Genomic DNA, 18,833 nt, shown 5'->3' on the forward strand with positions numbered 1-18,833 from the left:
TTTCTTTAAACCCGTTTCCTGCCTCCCGTTCAGTATCTATACAGGAAGAGGAAGGCCTCTGGGTCTTTCCCCTTTTTATACACCGGCGATCCTGGGGAACGGAGCCCTTCTCGAACATACAAACTTAGTCTTTTACCCCTCCGACCCTTTAGCCAAATTGCCCCAGCAGGAAAGCGGAGCCCGTCCCCGCCGAGCAGCAGGCGAGATCCCCATCCAGTGCCGGCCTCGCCCGCCGCCCTAACCTGGAGGGCTGATGGGGATGTCAGGCTCGCGGAGACCAGGCCGGACCCTGCCCGCTCGCTCCCCACGCCCGCGGAGGCGGAAAAGGGCTGCACCGAGCCCCTTGGCCCCAGTGGCCCGAAGGCCCAGGGGTGCAGCCCCCGGCGCCGAGGGCCCGCGCGTCCCCCGCACATCCCCACCCCGACCTATGGCCACCGCGGCCTCCTTGCCCGGCGCTTACCCCCGTGCCGTTGTCGCACACCACCACCTTCCTGCCCTGGCTGTCCATCGTCCGCCCGGAAGAGAGCCGCCGCTGCTGCTACTGCCGCCGCACAACCTACAGCCGCCGCCTACAGCCTCCGCCGCCCGGCCTTTTCCTCTTCCTCCTCCTCCCTCTTCTCAGCCCCTCCTTGGGCTCTGTTCTCTTCCCCAACCGGAAGTCGCCACCCGGCTCCGCCCCGCCCACGGCCTGCGCGGAACAGGCGGGTAAGGGAGGGGGAGACAGAGATTGGCAGCGGTGAGCCCCAATAAGAAGCGGAAGAGCTCCAAGTCCTGGCTCGCAGCTCCGGCTCCGGCTCCGCCCCCCGCCCTCACGGTTGCTCCCTACTCGAATGATGCTCGCTGGGTATGGTTTCCGGCGTTTAACGTAGCCGAGCTGGTGGGTGCTGCAGCTTTTTCCCAGAGTCGTCGCGGGAGTTGAGGACACTCTTACCTGGCTGCAGAAGGCGCAGGCAGGAACACGGGTCTGTCGCGAGATGGCAGTGGAATGTGGCGGAGAAGGCAGCCCGGAACGGGAGCAAACCTGCAGGTTCTTGCCAATCCCACTATTGAAAATGGCTCTGTGTGCTCGGTTCTAGGCCTTTTCAGTTGATAGAGCTGGAATGGATACACATACGTATTTGAAATCCAGCGGGCATACAGATACTTCTAATTCCAGCCCAATATTTCTTGGCTCAAACTGCCCTTAAATGAGAGTGGGTGCCTACATTTCCAGTCTCATCACACACCACCTCCCCCTTCTCTCAGCACCATGTTGCTTCACACTTCTTCAGAATACGTACCTACTTGAACCCAGAACCTTGGCTTTAAAATAAACCCCCGTTTCAAATCTAACCCTACCACTCAAGAGTTTTGTGATCTGGGCATCCCCTTATCTGTGCCTGCGGATAATATGGTTGTTGTGAGGATAAAATTATGTGTGTGGAGTAAGCATCCAGTCAGTGATAACTTTTGTCAACCAAACTCGCAAAAGGTCAGGAGACTTGGGCTATAAATGACAAAAAGTTGCTCGAGGTCTTAGGGTTTGCAAACTGAAAACACAACTAACTAGTTAATACCCAGAGTGTTCCAAAGGTGAAAGAAAAGGTGAGTTCTTACAGTAAAAAGTACATTCTTGAGAACAATCAGTCATGCATATTTAGCCTCTGGGTTGGTCTAGGATGATAATCTTCCAAGTGTCTGGTGGTCTGGATAATGGAACATTCTTTCCTGAGTTGTTCAGATGGTTATCTATGGAAGTAGTGTACATGCAGGCATTGACACACAACTGAGAAATTTAAAAAGTTTAAGTCCTCAGGCTAGTTAAAGCAAGAATGGAAGCATTTCCTCATGCCTCAGACTACTTGATTCTCGCAATTTAGCAGCTTGACCATCATGACTCCATTTTATTTCTTCACTTTATTCCTCACTGTTTCATACTTTCAAACATGCAGTTCTATCTTTAATGCCCCTATCTTTTTTCGTTTTAATCGATGGGGAGACATCTACTCATGCTCTAAGACCCAGTTGTCACATCTCTGAAGATTTTGCTGATAACCCTTAAGATGTTTTTTACTCCCTTTATTTGCTATTACTTTACCATGGATGTATGAATAACATTGTGTTTATTGCACTCAACAAGTATTTATTGGATGGATGACATTAAAATTCATCTAGAAAAAAATGCCATCGTTTTTGAGAGGTAAGAACTAAAATTGTGCCTTCCAAATGGCTGTACATGACTAAAATAAAACTTGGATCAAGAAACCCCCCTCCTATCCAGTATTACAATACTAGGCTGCCTCTCAGTTTTAAATTTGTTCTTTCAAACTTTTATAGAGGCATAAAATGCTTTCTTCAAATTTAACTTTATATGGGATTTTACTAACAATTGTCACACCAATAAAAAAATTAAGTCTAAAAAAAGAATTAAATCTAGCAAGGTCATAAGATATAAGATCTACGTAAGAAATCAGTATATTTATATATGCCATCAGTGAACAATCTGAAAATGAAATTAGGAAAACAATTCCATTCACAAGAGCCTTAGAAAATCTGAATACATTAATAAAGTAATTGAAGATCTATATACTGAAAACTACAAAACATTGCTGAGAGAAATCAAAGAAGATCTAGGTAAATAAACATGCCATAATCATTGATTGAACACTCATTGTTAAGATGATCATACTCTCCAAATTGATCTATATATTCAATGTAATCTCTGTCAAAATCCCAGCAGGTTTAAATTGACAAGTTTGATCCTAAAACTTATATGGAAATGCAAAAGAACCAGAATAGCCAAAACAATTTTGAAAAAGAAAAGTAAAGGTGGTGGGCCTCTACCACCTGATTTCAAAACTTATTATAAAGCTATACTAATGAAGACAGTGTGGTATTGGCATCAGGATAGCTAGACATATAGATCAATGGAACAGAATAGGTAGAGCAGAAATAAATGCTTAGATTTATGGTCAATTTATCTTTTTTTTTTAACCTTGAGTTGTATTTTCTCTCCTTGTCTATTTTCTTTACATGCTAGAAATTATATTCTTAAGGATGTATACTCCTTCAGGCAAGGATGATAAGAGAAAGATTCAATACTTAGAGTGTGAACATATAGTTGAGAAGTATTTACCGCTACTGTTTAAAAATAACTGCTACCATTTAAATTATTTGGGGGGAAGTTAGTTATACATTATCAAAAAAAAAAAATTGTGGTTTCAAGTTCATTGGTAGTAAATACATTAACTTTCAGGATCAAAATGGAAAGCCTCTCAAGATAAGGAGCTGTGCAGTCACCTAGTCAGGATAGCAGGAATCCGGGGTCAAGCCTGTTTCCACCATTATGGTCTTACCACCATTCAAAAGAGCACTTTTGTAGCACTCATTTGTGTAGCACTTGTTTCTGTCACAAATGTAGCAGGTCTCATTGTCTTTATCACAGACATTTCTCTGGGTGACAGTAACTACTTGATTATCCGGTCCACTTCTGTAGGATCACATTTTTTACAGAGGTCAGACAAATGGTACACAAATTTGGTTCTCAGTGGTAAGGTGGGATCAGAGATATCTCTCTGTTGTTCAGAGGAACATTAATTTTGGTGTTTCTCTCCACAATGCCTTGACTAGGCTCTTCTACAGAAGGGATGATCCTAGAAGTAATGTGGACAGAAGTACATTTGTTGTCAACAAGAACAGTCCTTTCACTGCATCTTGGGCTGTCACAAGAACAGGCTTAACAAAAATAGCCAGGACTCCCCAGAAAAGCAAGTGGTTCTTCATCTTGACTTTACTCTTTTGAAAACTGGAGCTCTGAGTCTCCCCAGGCCGCGGACTCCCACCCAGCCCGGCCTCTCCAACTTTCCCAGGGCCAGGTGCTCATCCTCACCCTGGTCAATTGATTTTCAACATACGTGCTAAAACAATTCAATGAAAAAAGGGTAATCTTTTTAACAAATAGTGCTGGGACAATTGGCTATCCATGTGGGGGGTGCGGGGGAATGGTGACGAACTTTGACCCTAACCTCACACCATACACAAAAATTAATTCAAATGTATCATAGACCTAAGTATGAAAGAGCTGAAACTCTCTAAATTCTGGAAGAACACGCGAGAAAAATCTTTTGACGTTAAGTTAAGCCAAGATTACTTACATATGACACTATAATCCTGATCCATAAAAGAAAAAGTCGATATATTGGACTCAATAGAAATTTAAAACTTTCAGTTCATGTATTAAGAAACCAAAAAGACAAACCATAGACTAGGAGAAAACATTTGCAAGTCACATATCCAACAAAACACTTGTATTCATAACAAATTAATAAATCCATAATCCATAACATAATAATAAGACCAATACCTATTTTAAAAGTGGGCAAAATATTTAAATAGACATTTTTACCAAAGAATATTTATGAATGACTAATAAGCACAAGAAAAGATGTTCAACTTCATTAATCATTATGGAAATTCAAATTAAAACCATAATAAGATACCACTTGATACTCATTAGAAAGGCTATAATGGACAGAAAATAACATGTTAGCAAAAATGTGGAGCAACTGGAACCCTGATACATTCCTGGTGGGAATGTACAATGATGCAGCCGTTGTGGAAAACAGTTTGGCAGTTTTTAAAAAAGTTAAATATAATATTACCATACCCAGCAATTCTACTCCTAGGTACCCAAGAGAAATGAAAACATATATCCATAGACTTGTATACAAATGTTCATAGCAGCATTACTCTTAATAGGGAAAAAGTGGAAACAATTCAAATGTCCATCAATTTGTGAATGAGTAAACTCTGTGGTATATCCACATAATGGAATAGTATTTGGCAATAAAAAAGAAACAATCCATGCTATAACATGGATGAACCTAAAAAACATACCAGATGCAAAATACAGACGCAAAAAAAATATTGTATGATTCCATTTATATGACATTTCTAGAAAAAGCAAATTTGTAGATACAAAAAGCAGATCAGTGATTGCTGGAACTGGGAGCCACGTTTGGCTGCAAAGAGTCATGAGAGAACTTTTTGGGTGATGTTCTAAAACTAGATTTTGGTGATGGCTGCACAACTATATAAATTTACTAAAAATCATCAAACTGTACATTTGAGACATGGGTATTCTACCTTGTAACTTCAACAATGCTGTTTTAAAAATTTAAGTTACCTGCTCAAGTTTACTTATCATGTATGAGAACTAGGATTAGGCACAAGTGTGCCTGACTCCAAAGCCCAAAGTGCTTACTCAGGATTTTTGGAAACTCCAGATCTGCCATGAAAACCTGAATCCCCAGATAGTATCCCAGTTGGGGATGACTCCTGGAGGGATTCTAGCATTTCACTTGGCCCTGATTTAACTTCTGTGCTTTAATGGAAAGGAATGAGTATGTTTTCAGGGTTATGGATAATTCCATGGCTGTTAAAATACACCACTTCTCATAGATATGTATCATACTTGAGAAGGAAAACAGTGTCCACTAGTAATTGAAGTAAAATAATAAAAATAATTAACTTACTTATCTCCAGAATTTATAGGTAAGAATGATTTATTTGAATTCCCTTAAAATGCAGTTATTTGTATCTGTCGCCTCAAAGTTAACGAAGTTAATGAGCACAGTGGCTCCTTGGGGATGTTTCCAGCAGAACTTTAATTCACTCCAAAGATGCTCACTCATTTTAGAAACTGATAATGTTACCACATGTATTATACCTTATTCTCTACTTGAAGAACTCGGGGAGAGGACAGCCACATCATTTATTTAGTTATTTGCTTTAAAAAGTCACTGTCAAAAATTTTGCACTTCTCCCAGAAAAGTACTTCTCTAGTTTGTCAATTATCAAAAATGTTCCAAGTTATTCTCATTTATGTTGCTAAGATAAATGTTTATGTTAGCACTATTAAATCAAGTTAGTTGGAAGTGAGTTCATCCCTTTGCAAGCGTTTCAGAAATCATGTTACTTCGCTCCTAAATTCTTCAGCATGCTCATTTTAAATGGAGTCTCTTACAAAACCATAATATCGTTATCATATCTAAGAAAAATTAGCAATAATTCCCTATCATCTACTACCCAGTCCATATTCATATTTCCCCAGTTGTCCCTAAAGTTTTGGGTTGTTTTTTTTTTTAAAGATTTTATTGGGGAAGGGGAATAGGACTTTATTGGGGAACAGTGTGTACTTCCAGGACTTTTTCCTCCCTAAAGTATTGATAGCTGTTTTTCCCCCAACCAAGATCCAATCAGGGTATAGTTTTTATATTCCATACATTGTTTTTGTTGTCATGCCTCTTTAATCTCTTAATCTAGAATAGTCTTCCCACTTTTTTTTCTTCATGACATTTCTTCATGACTTTTTGAAGAGTTCCTGTCATTTGGCTGTAGAAATGTCCCATGTTCTCCATTTGTCTGTTTCCTAATGGTTAATTAAATTTTAAGTGACATTTATAAATAATGTTATGACACTTGATACAATAGAAAGGGAGTAGCATACGGATATTCTTTGCTTTTGAAAGTATAAAATTAATATTGTATTGACATCAGAACCAAGTGAAAATCTTTCAATACTATAAATATTGCTATTGTCCTGATTTAGATGTAGCCTAGGAAGAGTAAAACTGTTATGCCAAAATAAAAAAAATAGGGATCTGTGATCTGTAATTCGGTATCTATGCTTGGCAAAGGGAATAAATATTAAAATATTATGAAAGTTAGAAGTTAAATGAATATTTTGCAATCCAATTTCCTAATTTCATTTTGCCTCTTGCTTGCTTTTAGATTCCCTGTATACATAAATACATTTTTAGGATTGGAGGAAAATAATTCGGAATAATTTATATGTGTTTATACTTTAATAGTTTTAAATTATTTTTAAAGTAATAATCAATTTACTATTTTTGTGGAAATTTTCAAACACACATAAACGTATAGTAAAATGAACCCCAGGAGCCCATCACCTAACTTCAGCAGCCATCAGCTTTCTGCTGTTTTTCTTTCATTTATTTCCCTTCATACAGTTTTGTTCTTCTTGTTTGCTAGCGTATTTTAAAGCAAACCTCTGGCATCATTCTCTGTCTTTTTAAAATGCTTCTGTATGTGTTTCTAACAGACTTTAAAAACATAATCACAACATCATTATTATAGCCAACAAAATTCATAAGTTCTTATTTTTTTCTAATAATCCACGTTTAGTTTTTCCCGAATGTCTCACAAATGTCCTCTTATAGTTGGTATTGTTCAATCAGGATCTAAACAAGTTCCTCACGGTGGTTTGGTTGATATGTCTCTAAGACTGTTTTAGTGTATAACACTTCCCTCTGTCTTTTTTTTTTTTTTTTTCAAGTGGTGAAAGAGTAATTTATTAGAAGAGATAGTACACGCCAAAGAAATAGGAGCAGACCTGAGCAGCAGAGAATGGCTCAAGGCCCCTGAGCAAAAGCAAGGCTCAAAAGGCTCAAAGGGCCCCCTCTGCCTTTTTTATACTTTTGTTGTTGTTGTTAAAGAAACTGGATCACTTGTCCTGTGGAATTGCCTACATTCTGGACCAACTGTATCCCACACAGTGTTGTTTTTCTTGTTCCTCTAGCCTCCATATTTTCTATAAGTTTGTAGTCAGATCTAGAAGCTTGATTAGATTTAGGTTCAATTATTTTGGCAAAAGTACTTCATAACAGTAGTATGTATTTTTACTGCATCACATGTGAAGGAACATATGTCTGGGTGTCCCATGTTAAGTGACGTTAAGATTATTCAGTGGATTTTGGTATTATTGGATGATCTATTACAGAGTTCCCCATGAACTTGTCACTTAACAGTTTAAGCAGCCATCAATGATTTTTGCCTGATTGGACCAGAAAACCATCAAGTACAGTTTGCCTGACCCACAATTTCTCATTTCCAAATCTGATAGATTTTGACCTAATTAGCCACAGCAGTTGCTTTCAAGTAGAAGAATTATAGTTTTGAAACTAGGTTAGTTAAATAATTTTAAAATTAAAAAACAAATCTCATAGGCACTTAAGTATGTGAAGCTATAATTTTAGTTAGCATTTTAGTTATGATATGTCTTATTCAATAGGTTAATCTTCCCTCTCTCCCCACCTCACCAAATACAAAAATTAACTCAAAATGGATCAAAGATGTAAATTTAAGAGCAAAAGTCATAGAAGAAGATATAGGGGGTAAATCTTCATAACTTTGGATTAGGTAATGGTTTCTTAGATGTAACACAAAGGCACAACCAACAAAAGAAAAAAAAATAGATAAAAATTGGACTTCACCAAAATTAAAAAAATTTGTGCTGCAAAAGACACCATCAAGTAAGTAAAAAGATAACTCACAGAATGGGAGAAAATATCTGCAAAGTATATACCTGATAAAGGCCGTGTATCTATCATGTATCAAGAACTCTTAAAATTCAATAAAAAATTTCAATTAAACAAATCCAAACAACCCAGTTTAAAAATGGGAAAAGGATGTCAATAGACATTTCTCCAAAGAAGACATACAAATGGCCAACAAACACATGAAAAGAAGCTTAGCATCATTAGCTTCAAAGAAATCATCAGGTCAATGCAAATCAAAACTGCAGTGAGGCTCCACTTTATACTCACTAGGATGGCTGTATTAAAAAAGACAGATAATAATACGTGCTGTTCAGGATGTGGAGAAATTGGGACCTTCACATATTGCTTGTGGGAATGTAAAATGATACAGTGACTTTCAAAAGCAGTTTGGCAGATCCTCAAAAGGTTAAACACAGAGTTACCATATGACTCAGCAATTCCACTCCTAGACATAAACAATATAGAGCTCCACTATAATAAAATTATATCATGTATAATATATATAAAAGTAAACATATATCCAATATAACATATATATGATAAAAACTTATGTCTATAGGGCCTATTACATAACATATATCATTTTAGTGAAGATTATTAGAAGTTTCTTAGTGAGATATTGTTGATACCCTGCGTTACTGAAAGAAGCAATGCAAAGTCTGCTAATCCAGATAGTTTTTAAAAGAGCACAGAACTTAAAATACACACAGTGATACTATATATTTTCTATATGTCTTTACTTAGTTATATAAATGTATGTAAAAAGATAAACTGATACCCTCTTGAGAGAGTATAAGAGTTGAAAGGGAGCAAAAAGGACTTAACTAAAATATTCCAGTGTTGTTTTTTTAAACAGGAGGAATGTTTTTATGTGTTTATCATGTAATTAAAAATTAATGTTTAAAAAAGTATATAGAATTTAAAATAAATTTTGAGGTATAATTCACATGTAGAAAAGTACACAAATTATACATTTACAACACAAGACATCACTAAGTGAACACAAATCTGTAACCACACCCAAGTCAAGAATTACAATATTACAAGCACCCCAGAAGATACCCCCACACCTCCTCTCAATCACTGCCTCACCTCTCCACCCCAAAGGAAAACACTACCCAGCTTCTAACAACATAGATTAATTTTGCCTGTTTTGATTTTATGTAAATGGAATCATTACAGTATATACTCTTTTGTCTCATTTCTTTCATTTAATGTTATGTTTGTGAGATTCATTCATTTATGTTGTTGCCTGAGGCTGTCAATGCTCTCAGAATTTGACTATTAATAAATGACTTTTTAATAAGGGTCTAGCGCCCTTAAATAGTTTTTTAAATAACCAAGTAGGTCTGAGTTTCTCTACTCAAGTGATTTAGGGGGGCAAAGTGTGCCTGACAACAGTATCCAACATCAAAATATAAGCTCCTGACCTCCAAAGGATCTGTCATCACTGAAAGAAAAATAAATGATCCAAAGAGCAAAATTTCAATTTAAGAATCATTCGAATTATCTAGATCAAAATGCATAAAATTTGATTAAACTCAGAATTGATATATCTTTAACCTAAATAAGATATTGTTACCTCAACCTTGTGATTAAGATCTCCTGTTAATCATTTGTTATTGAAAAGAAAAGAAACACAAGGCTTATGGGGGCAATGATAAATTTAGATCTCTAATGAAAGATTAAAAAGGGAGATATTCATGGCCAAATCCCCCAACAGTCAAGTGTAGAACAGCATGAGCTTTTGTCACATGCTGTTTCAGGCCTTGAAGCCTAACAAACAAGTCACATGCTGTTTCAGGCCTTGAAGACTAACAAAACAAAAATATGGGAGTTCATAGAAATAGAAATAAAACCTAATAAGACTAAGCACAAACCCTGCCTCTTGCTTTGGCCTGGAGGCCTAAGGTCTGTTTTTTCTACCTTCCAGGATGACTTCTTATCTGTATTACGGTCTTTTATGAGTCCAGTTGAGATCTTCACCTATCACTCCCAGATGAAGGCACAACCCTCTTCAAACTCTGACTCATCTCCCAGTCCTAGCTTTTCAGATAAGGGGTAGACAGCAAGAAGAGTGAGAGGGAATTAACTCTCTTTCTGCCACTGTTAAAGCAACACAGCCATCCAGTCCAGTGGTTTCCATTGACTATACTTTGCTGCTTAATTTTGGCTATTGCTCTGAACTGTTGCCAGGCAGAGCACGTAATCTGCGTGTCTGACATGTGCTTCAATAATTGTTGTGACACACCCTTTAATAATCAGTATCACAATTGTGAAATAGCAGTATCACTGTTCTTTTGCAGAATATTAAAAATAGGCCTCAGATGCCAGTGACCACCTTTAGATTTGTTACAACCCCCTTATTTTAAAGATGAGTAGACTGAGGTACAGAAAAGTTAAATGATGAATAATTAATATACTTATATCATGGAATAACGAATTTAGTGGAAAGCATACTGAACCATGAATTAGACCTGGATTCTGGTCTTCACTTTAAGAAGCCTTAGCTTTGTGATCCTGGCCCCTTTTTAAAACTTTTCTCACTTTACACCATTCTGTTTGGTTTTTGCCCCCAATAAATGAATTACTCTTTTAATTTATAAAATATATGACTGTCTATTATAATTACTTTACAAATCACAGTTATAACATTAAAACTCATGTTCCCTTTTATTGTTTCATTTGTGATGTTCTAACTAAGGTGAACATTAAGATGATCAGATCTCATACTTGTTTCTTCCTTACTCCCCTTCCCTCGTTTCCTTATTCTCCTTAATTACCAGAATAAAAGTCACCATGTTCACCCAGATGGTCTGCATTAACATTTCTAGAAATGTGATCATTTCCTTATATTTGTTCAGGTAAACAAAGATAATTGAAACATTAAAGTTGAATTGAGTTCCCGCCCTAAATTACAAAAGCAATGGGTTGGCACCTAAAAGTGTTGTCATTGATGATGGATGGATTGGTCATCTCCAATGGCAAAGAAACCTAAATATGCTCAAGTGGACTAACTCATATTGGACTACCTCACATAATTTTGGTAACATGGCATCTCCATTTATCGCATAGTGCAGAGAATTTGAATTTCCTTTTGAATATCTGGATGAGATTTTATCTTGGAATGTAAAGTTGCCACAGAGAAACAGATAGACCTGTTCAAACCCGTTTGGGCATTCTTAAGGATAAATGATTGCTGTTTACTCTTTGGTTAAGATTATGAGACAGGAATGCTTTCCATTGCTGATTTGGTCTGATAAATCTCAGTGTTGTAGAAAAAGGCTTTGTTAAGCATTATAGATATTTTCATAAATTTTGAGGACCTCAAGGAAAAAGAGTTTACTAGAGACTTGTTAGTGTTGGCTTTCCACCACCTGAAAGTGTAATTTATTACTCTTAGAATAATAGAGTTCATTACTCACTACCCAGAGATAACCACTGTTAAAATTTAGGTGCATTTTCTTCTAGTATTTTTCTATGCGTCTTTTGGTTCAATTTTCATAATTAAGATGAAAAGCTATATATAACTTTGTGTCCCACTTTCACCCTTTGCATATATAGTATAAGCGTTTTTAAATATTATCATGCATTTTCTTAACCATCATATTTAATAGTTCATTGAATGGTTATACACAGGCTGCATTTGATGCCTGTCCTCTGTGCTCACATATTGTTCTGCTAAGATTTCTAACAAGGCATTTATTCTGCATGACTTTTTTGTGTGTGGGCAAGGTGCAGTCTCCTCCTGTACACCAAAGCTGACACAGTGCTCAATACATAGTAGACACTTAATAAATGTTTATCTAAATTAAATGAAAAATTGACACTTTTGGGGGGGTTGTTCAATTAACTGCATGTAATGGTCCGTGTTACTTTCTTTTGCCATCAAAATATCATGAAAGACCATGTTGGATTCCTTCATTGAATTGGCCTTTTACTGCATGTCTCGTTTTTTTGTCTGTTAACCCAATCAACAATTAAAATGACTTCTCTTAATAAACCTCTACTGGTTCCCATTGCCAACCACCCAGTATTAGAACTTACCAGGTGTTCACATATTGTCTATTCTAAAATTGTGCTGGGGATTAACACCAAACCTGTTTGTCTGACCTTCCATGAATTCTTCACAAGAGGGCCACAAAATTGTAACTAAGGTGAAAAATTAATATTTTCCATAACTGAGTATATACACGGTCATGGTGGTGCCTGTCTGCCATGACCTGAAGCCAAGTAGGTGAAGTGACAAGGCACAAAGCAACATCTAATTTGCTTTAAGGGAAAGTGCTTATAATGTGATGAACAGCAGGCACCAAAGAAAGATTCCCTGTATCTCAGAATATTAATAAATTAGCTACAGGAGAATAAGATGGTCAAAGAAAAATCAAAGGACAATTCAAACAATGAATGATTAGCGTGCTATTTTATTTGTATACGAGGAAGATAAATTGACAGATTGATTCTATCTAATAAAAAAAGAACAGGATTTGTATAAGGAAAATGGGAAAGAGGTGAAAACAAAAACATATTTGGGGCAAAATGAGCTGTTTTCCTTTTCTTAGGTAAATGCTGATTAGAAGAAGCTTGCAACCATGTGAGTTATTTATGAATTCTCTAGAAAACCTTAGAGGTTAGCTGTGGAATATTCATGATGGACTGTCTCTGATGTCTGCCTGTGTCCTTTTTTAACACCTTTTGTTCATTTTAGGTTTGTTCTGCCCATCAAAATTTCTCCAGGGCTTACAAGTCAGAAGAGTAAATGGTTCTACTCCAATACATATGTAATAAAATAATTCTCTTTTCATTTGTTCCTATGTCCTTTGTCCATGGAATTCTATTTGAAGTAAAAAGGACTTTGAAATCAACCTAGTATAAAACTTGGAGAGAGAGAGATAAAAATGCGATTTGGTGAGAGAAAGCAAAAGGGAAGAGAGAAAATGATAAAGTAGAAAATATCATAATATTTTAAAAATTCTCATTGTTCAAACATCTTACAGGATTAAATAATTTTTCGAATTTTCTCATTGTCTTTAGGTAAGGTTAGCTGCAAACACTATATTCTTTGACATTTTGAATTACCATTTAATCAATATCCTTTTAGAAATTTATAACTCAGTTCTAGTTTTAAACAGATTTATTGAGATATAATGTGCATACTACACGATTCACCCATTTAAAATGTATAATTCAATGGCTTTTTAGTATATTCACAGAATTGTGCAGCCATCATCATTATTGATTTTAGAATATTTTATTGCCTCCAAAAGAAACCCTATATTCCTTCACTATCACCCCCAACCCCACCCACCCACCTAGGCAACCACTAATATACTCTCTATCTCTATAATTTGACTTCTCTGGACATTTCATAAAAATGAAAGCATACCTTTAATGGCCCTCTGTGACTGGCTTCTTTTATTTAGCGTGTTTTCAAGATTCATCCATGTTGTAGTATGTATCAGTGCTTCATTCATTTTTATCACTGAATAGTATTCTATTATATGGTATAACGCATTTTGTTTACCCATTTATTAATTGATGGACATTTGAGTCATTTCAACTTTTTAATTACGATGAATATTGTTGCTATGGACATTCATGTGCAAGTTTTTTTTTTTAAAGATTTTATTGGGGGAAGGGGAATAGGACTTTATTGGGGAACAATGGTCAAATTGTTGTCCTTTCAGTCTTAGTTGTGGAGGGTTCTGTTCAGCTTCAAGTTGTTGTTCCTTCAGTCTTAGTTGTGGAGGGCGCAGCTCAGCTCCAGGTCCAGTTGCCGTTGCTAGTTGCAGGGGGCTCAGCCCACCATCCCTTGCGGGAGTCGAACCGGCAACCTTGTGGTTGAGAGGACAGGCTCCAACCAACTGAGCCATCCGGGAGCTCAGCGGCAGCTCAGCTCAAGGTGCCGTGTTCAATCTTAGTTGCAGGGGGCAGAGCCCACCATCCCTTGCGGGACTCGAGGAATTGAACTGGCAACCTTGTGGTTGAGAGCCCACTGGCCCATGTGGGAATCGAACCGGCAGCCTTTGGAGTTAGGAGCACGGAGCTCTAACCGCCTGAGCCACCCGGCTGGCCCCCATGTGCAAGTTTTTATACATATTTACAGCTGTGCAAACATATGTTTTTATTTCTCATTTTTGTTAGGTAAATACCTAAGAGCAAAATGGCAGGATCACGCAGTAACTTTATGCATAAGCTGTTGAAGGACTGCCAGACTGTTTCCCAAAGTGGCTGCATCCTTCTACGTTCCCACCAGCATTAGGTGAGGGTTCTCATTTCTCCACCTCCTTGCCAACACGTTATTATCTGTCTTTTTTATGACAGCCGTCTGAGGAGTGTGAAGTGGTATTTCACTGCGATTTGCATTTGTGTTTACCTGATGGCTGATGATAGTTGAGCACCTTTTCATTGTTTATTAGCCGTTTGTGTGTTCTTTGGAGAACTGCCTACTCAGATCCTTTGCTCATTTTTAATTGGGTTACTTACCTTTTATTATTAAGTTGTAATAGTTCTTTATATATTCTAGATACAAATCCCTTTATTTTGTCTTTTGTTGTCTGTGCTTTAGATGTCACATTTAAGAAGCCATTGCCGAATCCAAGGTCTCAAAGATTTAAGCCTATGTTTTCTTCTATGAGTTTTATATTTGTCGCTCTTATATTTAGGTCTTTGATCCATTTTGAGTTAATTTTTGTATATGGTATGTGGTAGGGAATGAACTTCATTTTTTTGTGGGTGGATATCCAGTCATCCCAGCACCATTTGCTGAAAAGACTATTTTTTCGCCATTGAATTATGTTAGAACCTGTGCTGAAAATCAGTTGACCACAAATGTGAGGATTTATTTCTGGACTCTTAATTATAGTCCATTGATCTATATGTTTATCTTTATTCCAGCACTACATTGTAGCTTTGTAGTTAATTTTGAAATTGGAAAGTGTGGATCCTCCAACTTCATTATTGTTTTTCGAGATTGTTTTGGCTATTCTGGGCACCTTGAATTTCTCTATGAATTTTAGGATCAGTTTGTCAATTTCTGCAAAGAATCAAGCTGGAATTTTGATAAGGATTGTGTTAAATCTGTAGATCAATTGGAGGAGCGTTGACCTTTTAAATATATTAAGTCGTCTGCTCCATGACTATGGGATGTCATTCCATTTATCAAGTGTTCTTTAATTTCTGAGTAGAGGAAGAGAGTCTTCAACTTCTTGGCCATCTTCACCAGGAATTTAGCCCCTGCAACTTAGAAATGGAGACACTAAAATGCCGGGGGCACCTCCTGGTGATATACTGTATCCCTTGACTATGAACTAAGGGGAAAGAAAGTCCTGTTTTTTTGGTCAAATGTACCTGGAGTGGCCCTTCCATCAAGCTGAGCTGGAGGAGGGGAGAGAGGAAGCAGGTTGCGGCTCAAGTACCACAGACTCTTGCTCTTCAGACTGAAATTTAGTCGATTTCCTTGAATAAATATTGCTTTGTTTGCTGTATTGCCTTCAGATAATATTCAGAGACTTTAAATGGGTGGTTTTTGTAATTTTCACCTGTTTTGGTTATTTCATAGATGAACAGATCCATGCATAACCTCATACTGCCATTCTGGAAACGGAATCCCTTGAATTTTAGCTTTTGCAAATAATCTAGAATAATTAAAATAACTGAAGTCTTGAGAGGAAATGGTTCTTATTTGTAAGTGAATAACTACTACACACTCAATTCTTTTGCAAATAATTCTATTGGCTAGATTAACAAGCATTGTCATGAAAATAATGTTTTCTTTTTAAAGCAGCAGAAGGTGATACCTGGATCTGTTCCCTCATTTGTATTTACAAACCCCATATATAAAAACCTATTTCTCCTTTATGAGGTGGACTTAAACCGATTTTTAAACCTAAAGCTAGTGATGATTATAAAATACAATGAAACTATAAGGCTTTATGTTTGTTTTAAAACAAAGATATTCATAGGTAATTGTGTACAAATTAAACTTTCATCTACTAGGTTGAATTCATCTGCCCAGGATGTGTGTTATTTATCCTTTCCCAAAAATTCCTTCAGATTGGATTGTATGAAATATGAATTAATAGCAACCACATTCATTTCACTTTAATGAATTATTAGTTTCTTTCTTAGGTTTTGCTCTTATTTTGATGATTTAGCTTTTCGTAGCGCAAGCATGTGCAAGAGAAGAGACAGAGCATTTCTTTGTAAACTTAGAAAAGCTGTGAACTGTGCTAATTCTTATTTTCTTGAAGGTTGGCCAACAATCAATAATCCAGGACATCCTACTCATAAATACAGAAAACACCAGAAACATACTTAACCTCTTCCCTTTTCAAAAACATAGAATGTGTTAAGCCAGAGATGACAGGAGTTACTGATGGATAGAACGTGGGGTGTGAGAGAAGACGGAAGCATGACTTGATGACTTTGGGCCTGAGCTAGTGGAGAGATGGAGCCACCATTAAATGAAGTAGGCAATTCTGCAGGGAAAGCAAGTTTTGGGGTATGGAAAGTTCATCAGGCATATATTAGTAATTAAAATGTTTGGGCTAGTGTCTTAATCCCAACTCCACACTCATACCTAATTTGAACTTTGTCCCCTTCTTTCAGCTCTGGCCTGCTTTAGGCTGGAAAGGCAGCAGTCCGGGAGAGGGCATGGTCAGCTTCTGGGTCTTTATTCCCACGGTGGTTCTTCTCTTCCCCAGCCTTCACCAGACAGTCTCCAGCTCTTCCTCCTGGACAGGAAGAGACAGAAAGATCTCACTGACAGGTACCTCGTGGATGTGCCCTCTGGTGGAGCTCCTGTAAAGTTCCTCAGAGATTCCTGTGCTGGGCTCTTTGGTGACAGCTCCCTAGACTCTGGAAATACCCCTCCTCTGACTGCTGTTTTTGAGTGCTCCCTTTCATCCTTCAGGCCACCTTTCTATTGGGATCTCATGGCCTCTCCAGGACTTGAATTTGGCCTATAAGAACCATCATGCTTTGCCCTGCCCTCAGAAGGAATGTAGCCCACATCCAGTGCAGCCCTCTTTCCTCTGCCACCACCTGCCTCTTAGGCCTGGAGAACTTTTTCAGAACTAGGTTTGGCACTTCCCTCTGTACCACAAAACTTCCAAGGGGCCGGTCAAACTCTCCAAGGAGTTCTTTTGGAGTTCCCTCTGTTGTTTGGCTAGCATGAGAGGACATAAATACTAGAATACAAAACAAAACAATAACCTTACAATATCAAGCGTTACTGAAAACTGTGGAACAACTAGAATTATCATATATTGCTGGTGGGATACCTCTTTGGAAAAAGTTTGACAGTATATACTTAAAGTAACCTGGCAATTCCATACCTAGTTAGATACATACCACATACATACGTATATACATACATGCATGCATATATACATACATACATACATACAATCAACAGAAGACATATAGAGAGATGGTCATAGCAGTATAAAACTCATAAACTGGAAAAAAACCAAATGCCCATCAGCAGGAAAGTGGATAAATAATGGTTGCATATTTTTTAAATGGCATTAAAGCAAAAAGGTATGAACTACTGCTACATGCACTATGGGTAACTCACAGAGATATGTTAAGTCAAAGCAGCAAACTACAGAAGAGTAAATGCTGTTTGACTCCATTTATATGAGGTTCAAAACAAAACTAATCTGCTGTCAGAAGTCAGGACAGTGGTTAGAAGTCAGGAGAGTTGAATAAGTAGTGATTTGGAAGTGGGCAAGAGGGAGGTTTCTGGGTTGTGGAAATATTCTATATCTTAATATGGATGATGGTTAAATTTTGTAATATAATGGGTTTATGCATCCTAAAATTTCATCTAGTCATACAATTAAGATTTTTGCATTTTATAACGTGTATGTTATATTTTACTAAGAAAGTAAAAACAAAATTTATGGAGACATGTTCTCCCAAATATTCATGCATTGCATTTTCATTATTTGATAACATGAGCCTGGGATTACTTATGAAGGATGCTTTAGTTGAGAGGACATTCTAAGCCAAAATACCCTGGCAGAGACATTTTGGAAAGTGAAAATGTTCTAAGTGAAAACAGCCCTCTTCCTTTGCTGCCTGTGGCTGCAGTTTTCCCTGTGCTTCTTAGGGTTCCACTTAGTCAGCAGCTCAGCTCCCAGAACTTACCAGCAGGGGTCAGCACTGTACAAAACCCACAATCTTGAACCTGCGGTGAGTTGGAACTTTCTTCCCAGTTCAGTCAAATTGCCCTGGCTTTATCAGTTCTCTGACTTAATATCTCCAGCTACACTTTTCTGTTACCACCACTCACTCCCATGGTCATAACGTAGATCAGAAACTTCACTGCCTTCCCCACCCACCCAAATACACTCACTCATCCTTCCACTTTCTCAACTAACCCTCCAGCAGCACTCCTTTCACCTTATCAAGCCCTTCAGACCAGTGACCTGATGTTTCTCCCCATCCTTCACCAACCGCTATCCAGCCCTGACATCATGGGTCATC

At 37.6% G+C, this 18,833-nt stretch overlaps 1 protein-coding gene, 1 long non-coding RNA gene and 1 pseudogene across 3 annotated transcripts in view; 1 reads left to right on the forward strand and 2 right to left on the reverse strand.

Moving 5' to 3' along the window:
- ACTR2 (actin related protein 2) overlaps positions 1-659 on the reverse strand; it is a 32,851-nt gene extending 32,192 nt beyond the window's left edge. For both annotated transcript variants that reach the window (XM_019718100.3, XM_019718094.3), the window contains exon 1: positions 461-659. In XM_019718100.3, coding sequence (XP_019573659.1) covers positions 461-508 — 48 coding nt within the window. In that variant the 5' untranslated portion in view covers positions 509-659. The remainder of the gene's footprint in view (positions 1-460) is intronic.
- A 107-nt stretch (positions 660-766) lies between these two features.
- On the forward strand, positions 767-18,627 carry LOC141571556 (uncharacterized). The gene is made up of 3 exons (XR_016020445.1): positions 767-1,027; positions 14,484-14,601; positions 15,527-18,627. It is a non-coding gene; the product is annotated as an uncharacterized LOC141571556 (long non-coding RNA).
- Positions 3,280-4,248, reverse strand: LOC109437719 (immunoglobulin J chain pseudogene; annotated as a pseudogene).
- Positions 18,628-18,833: the final 206 nt, after the last annotated feature.

The sequence above is a fragment of the Rhinolophus sinicus genome, chromosome 2, assembly GCF_057876585.1.
Source record: "Rhinolophus sinicus isolate RSI-liver-muscle chromosome 2, RSI-T2T, whole genome shotgun sequence".
Lineage (NCBI taxonomy): Eukaryota > Metazoa > Chordata > Mammalia > Chiroptera > Rhinolophidae > Rhinolophus > Rhinolophus sinicus.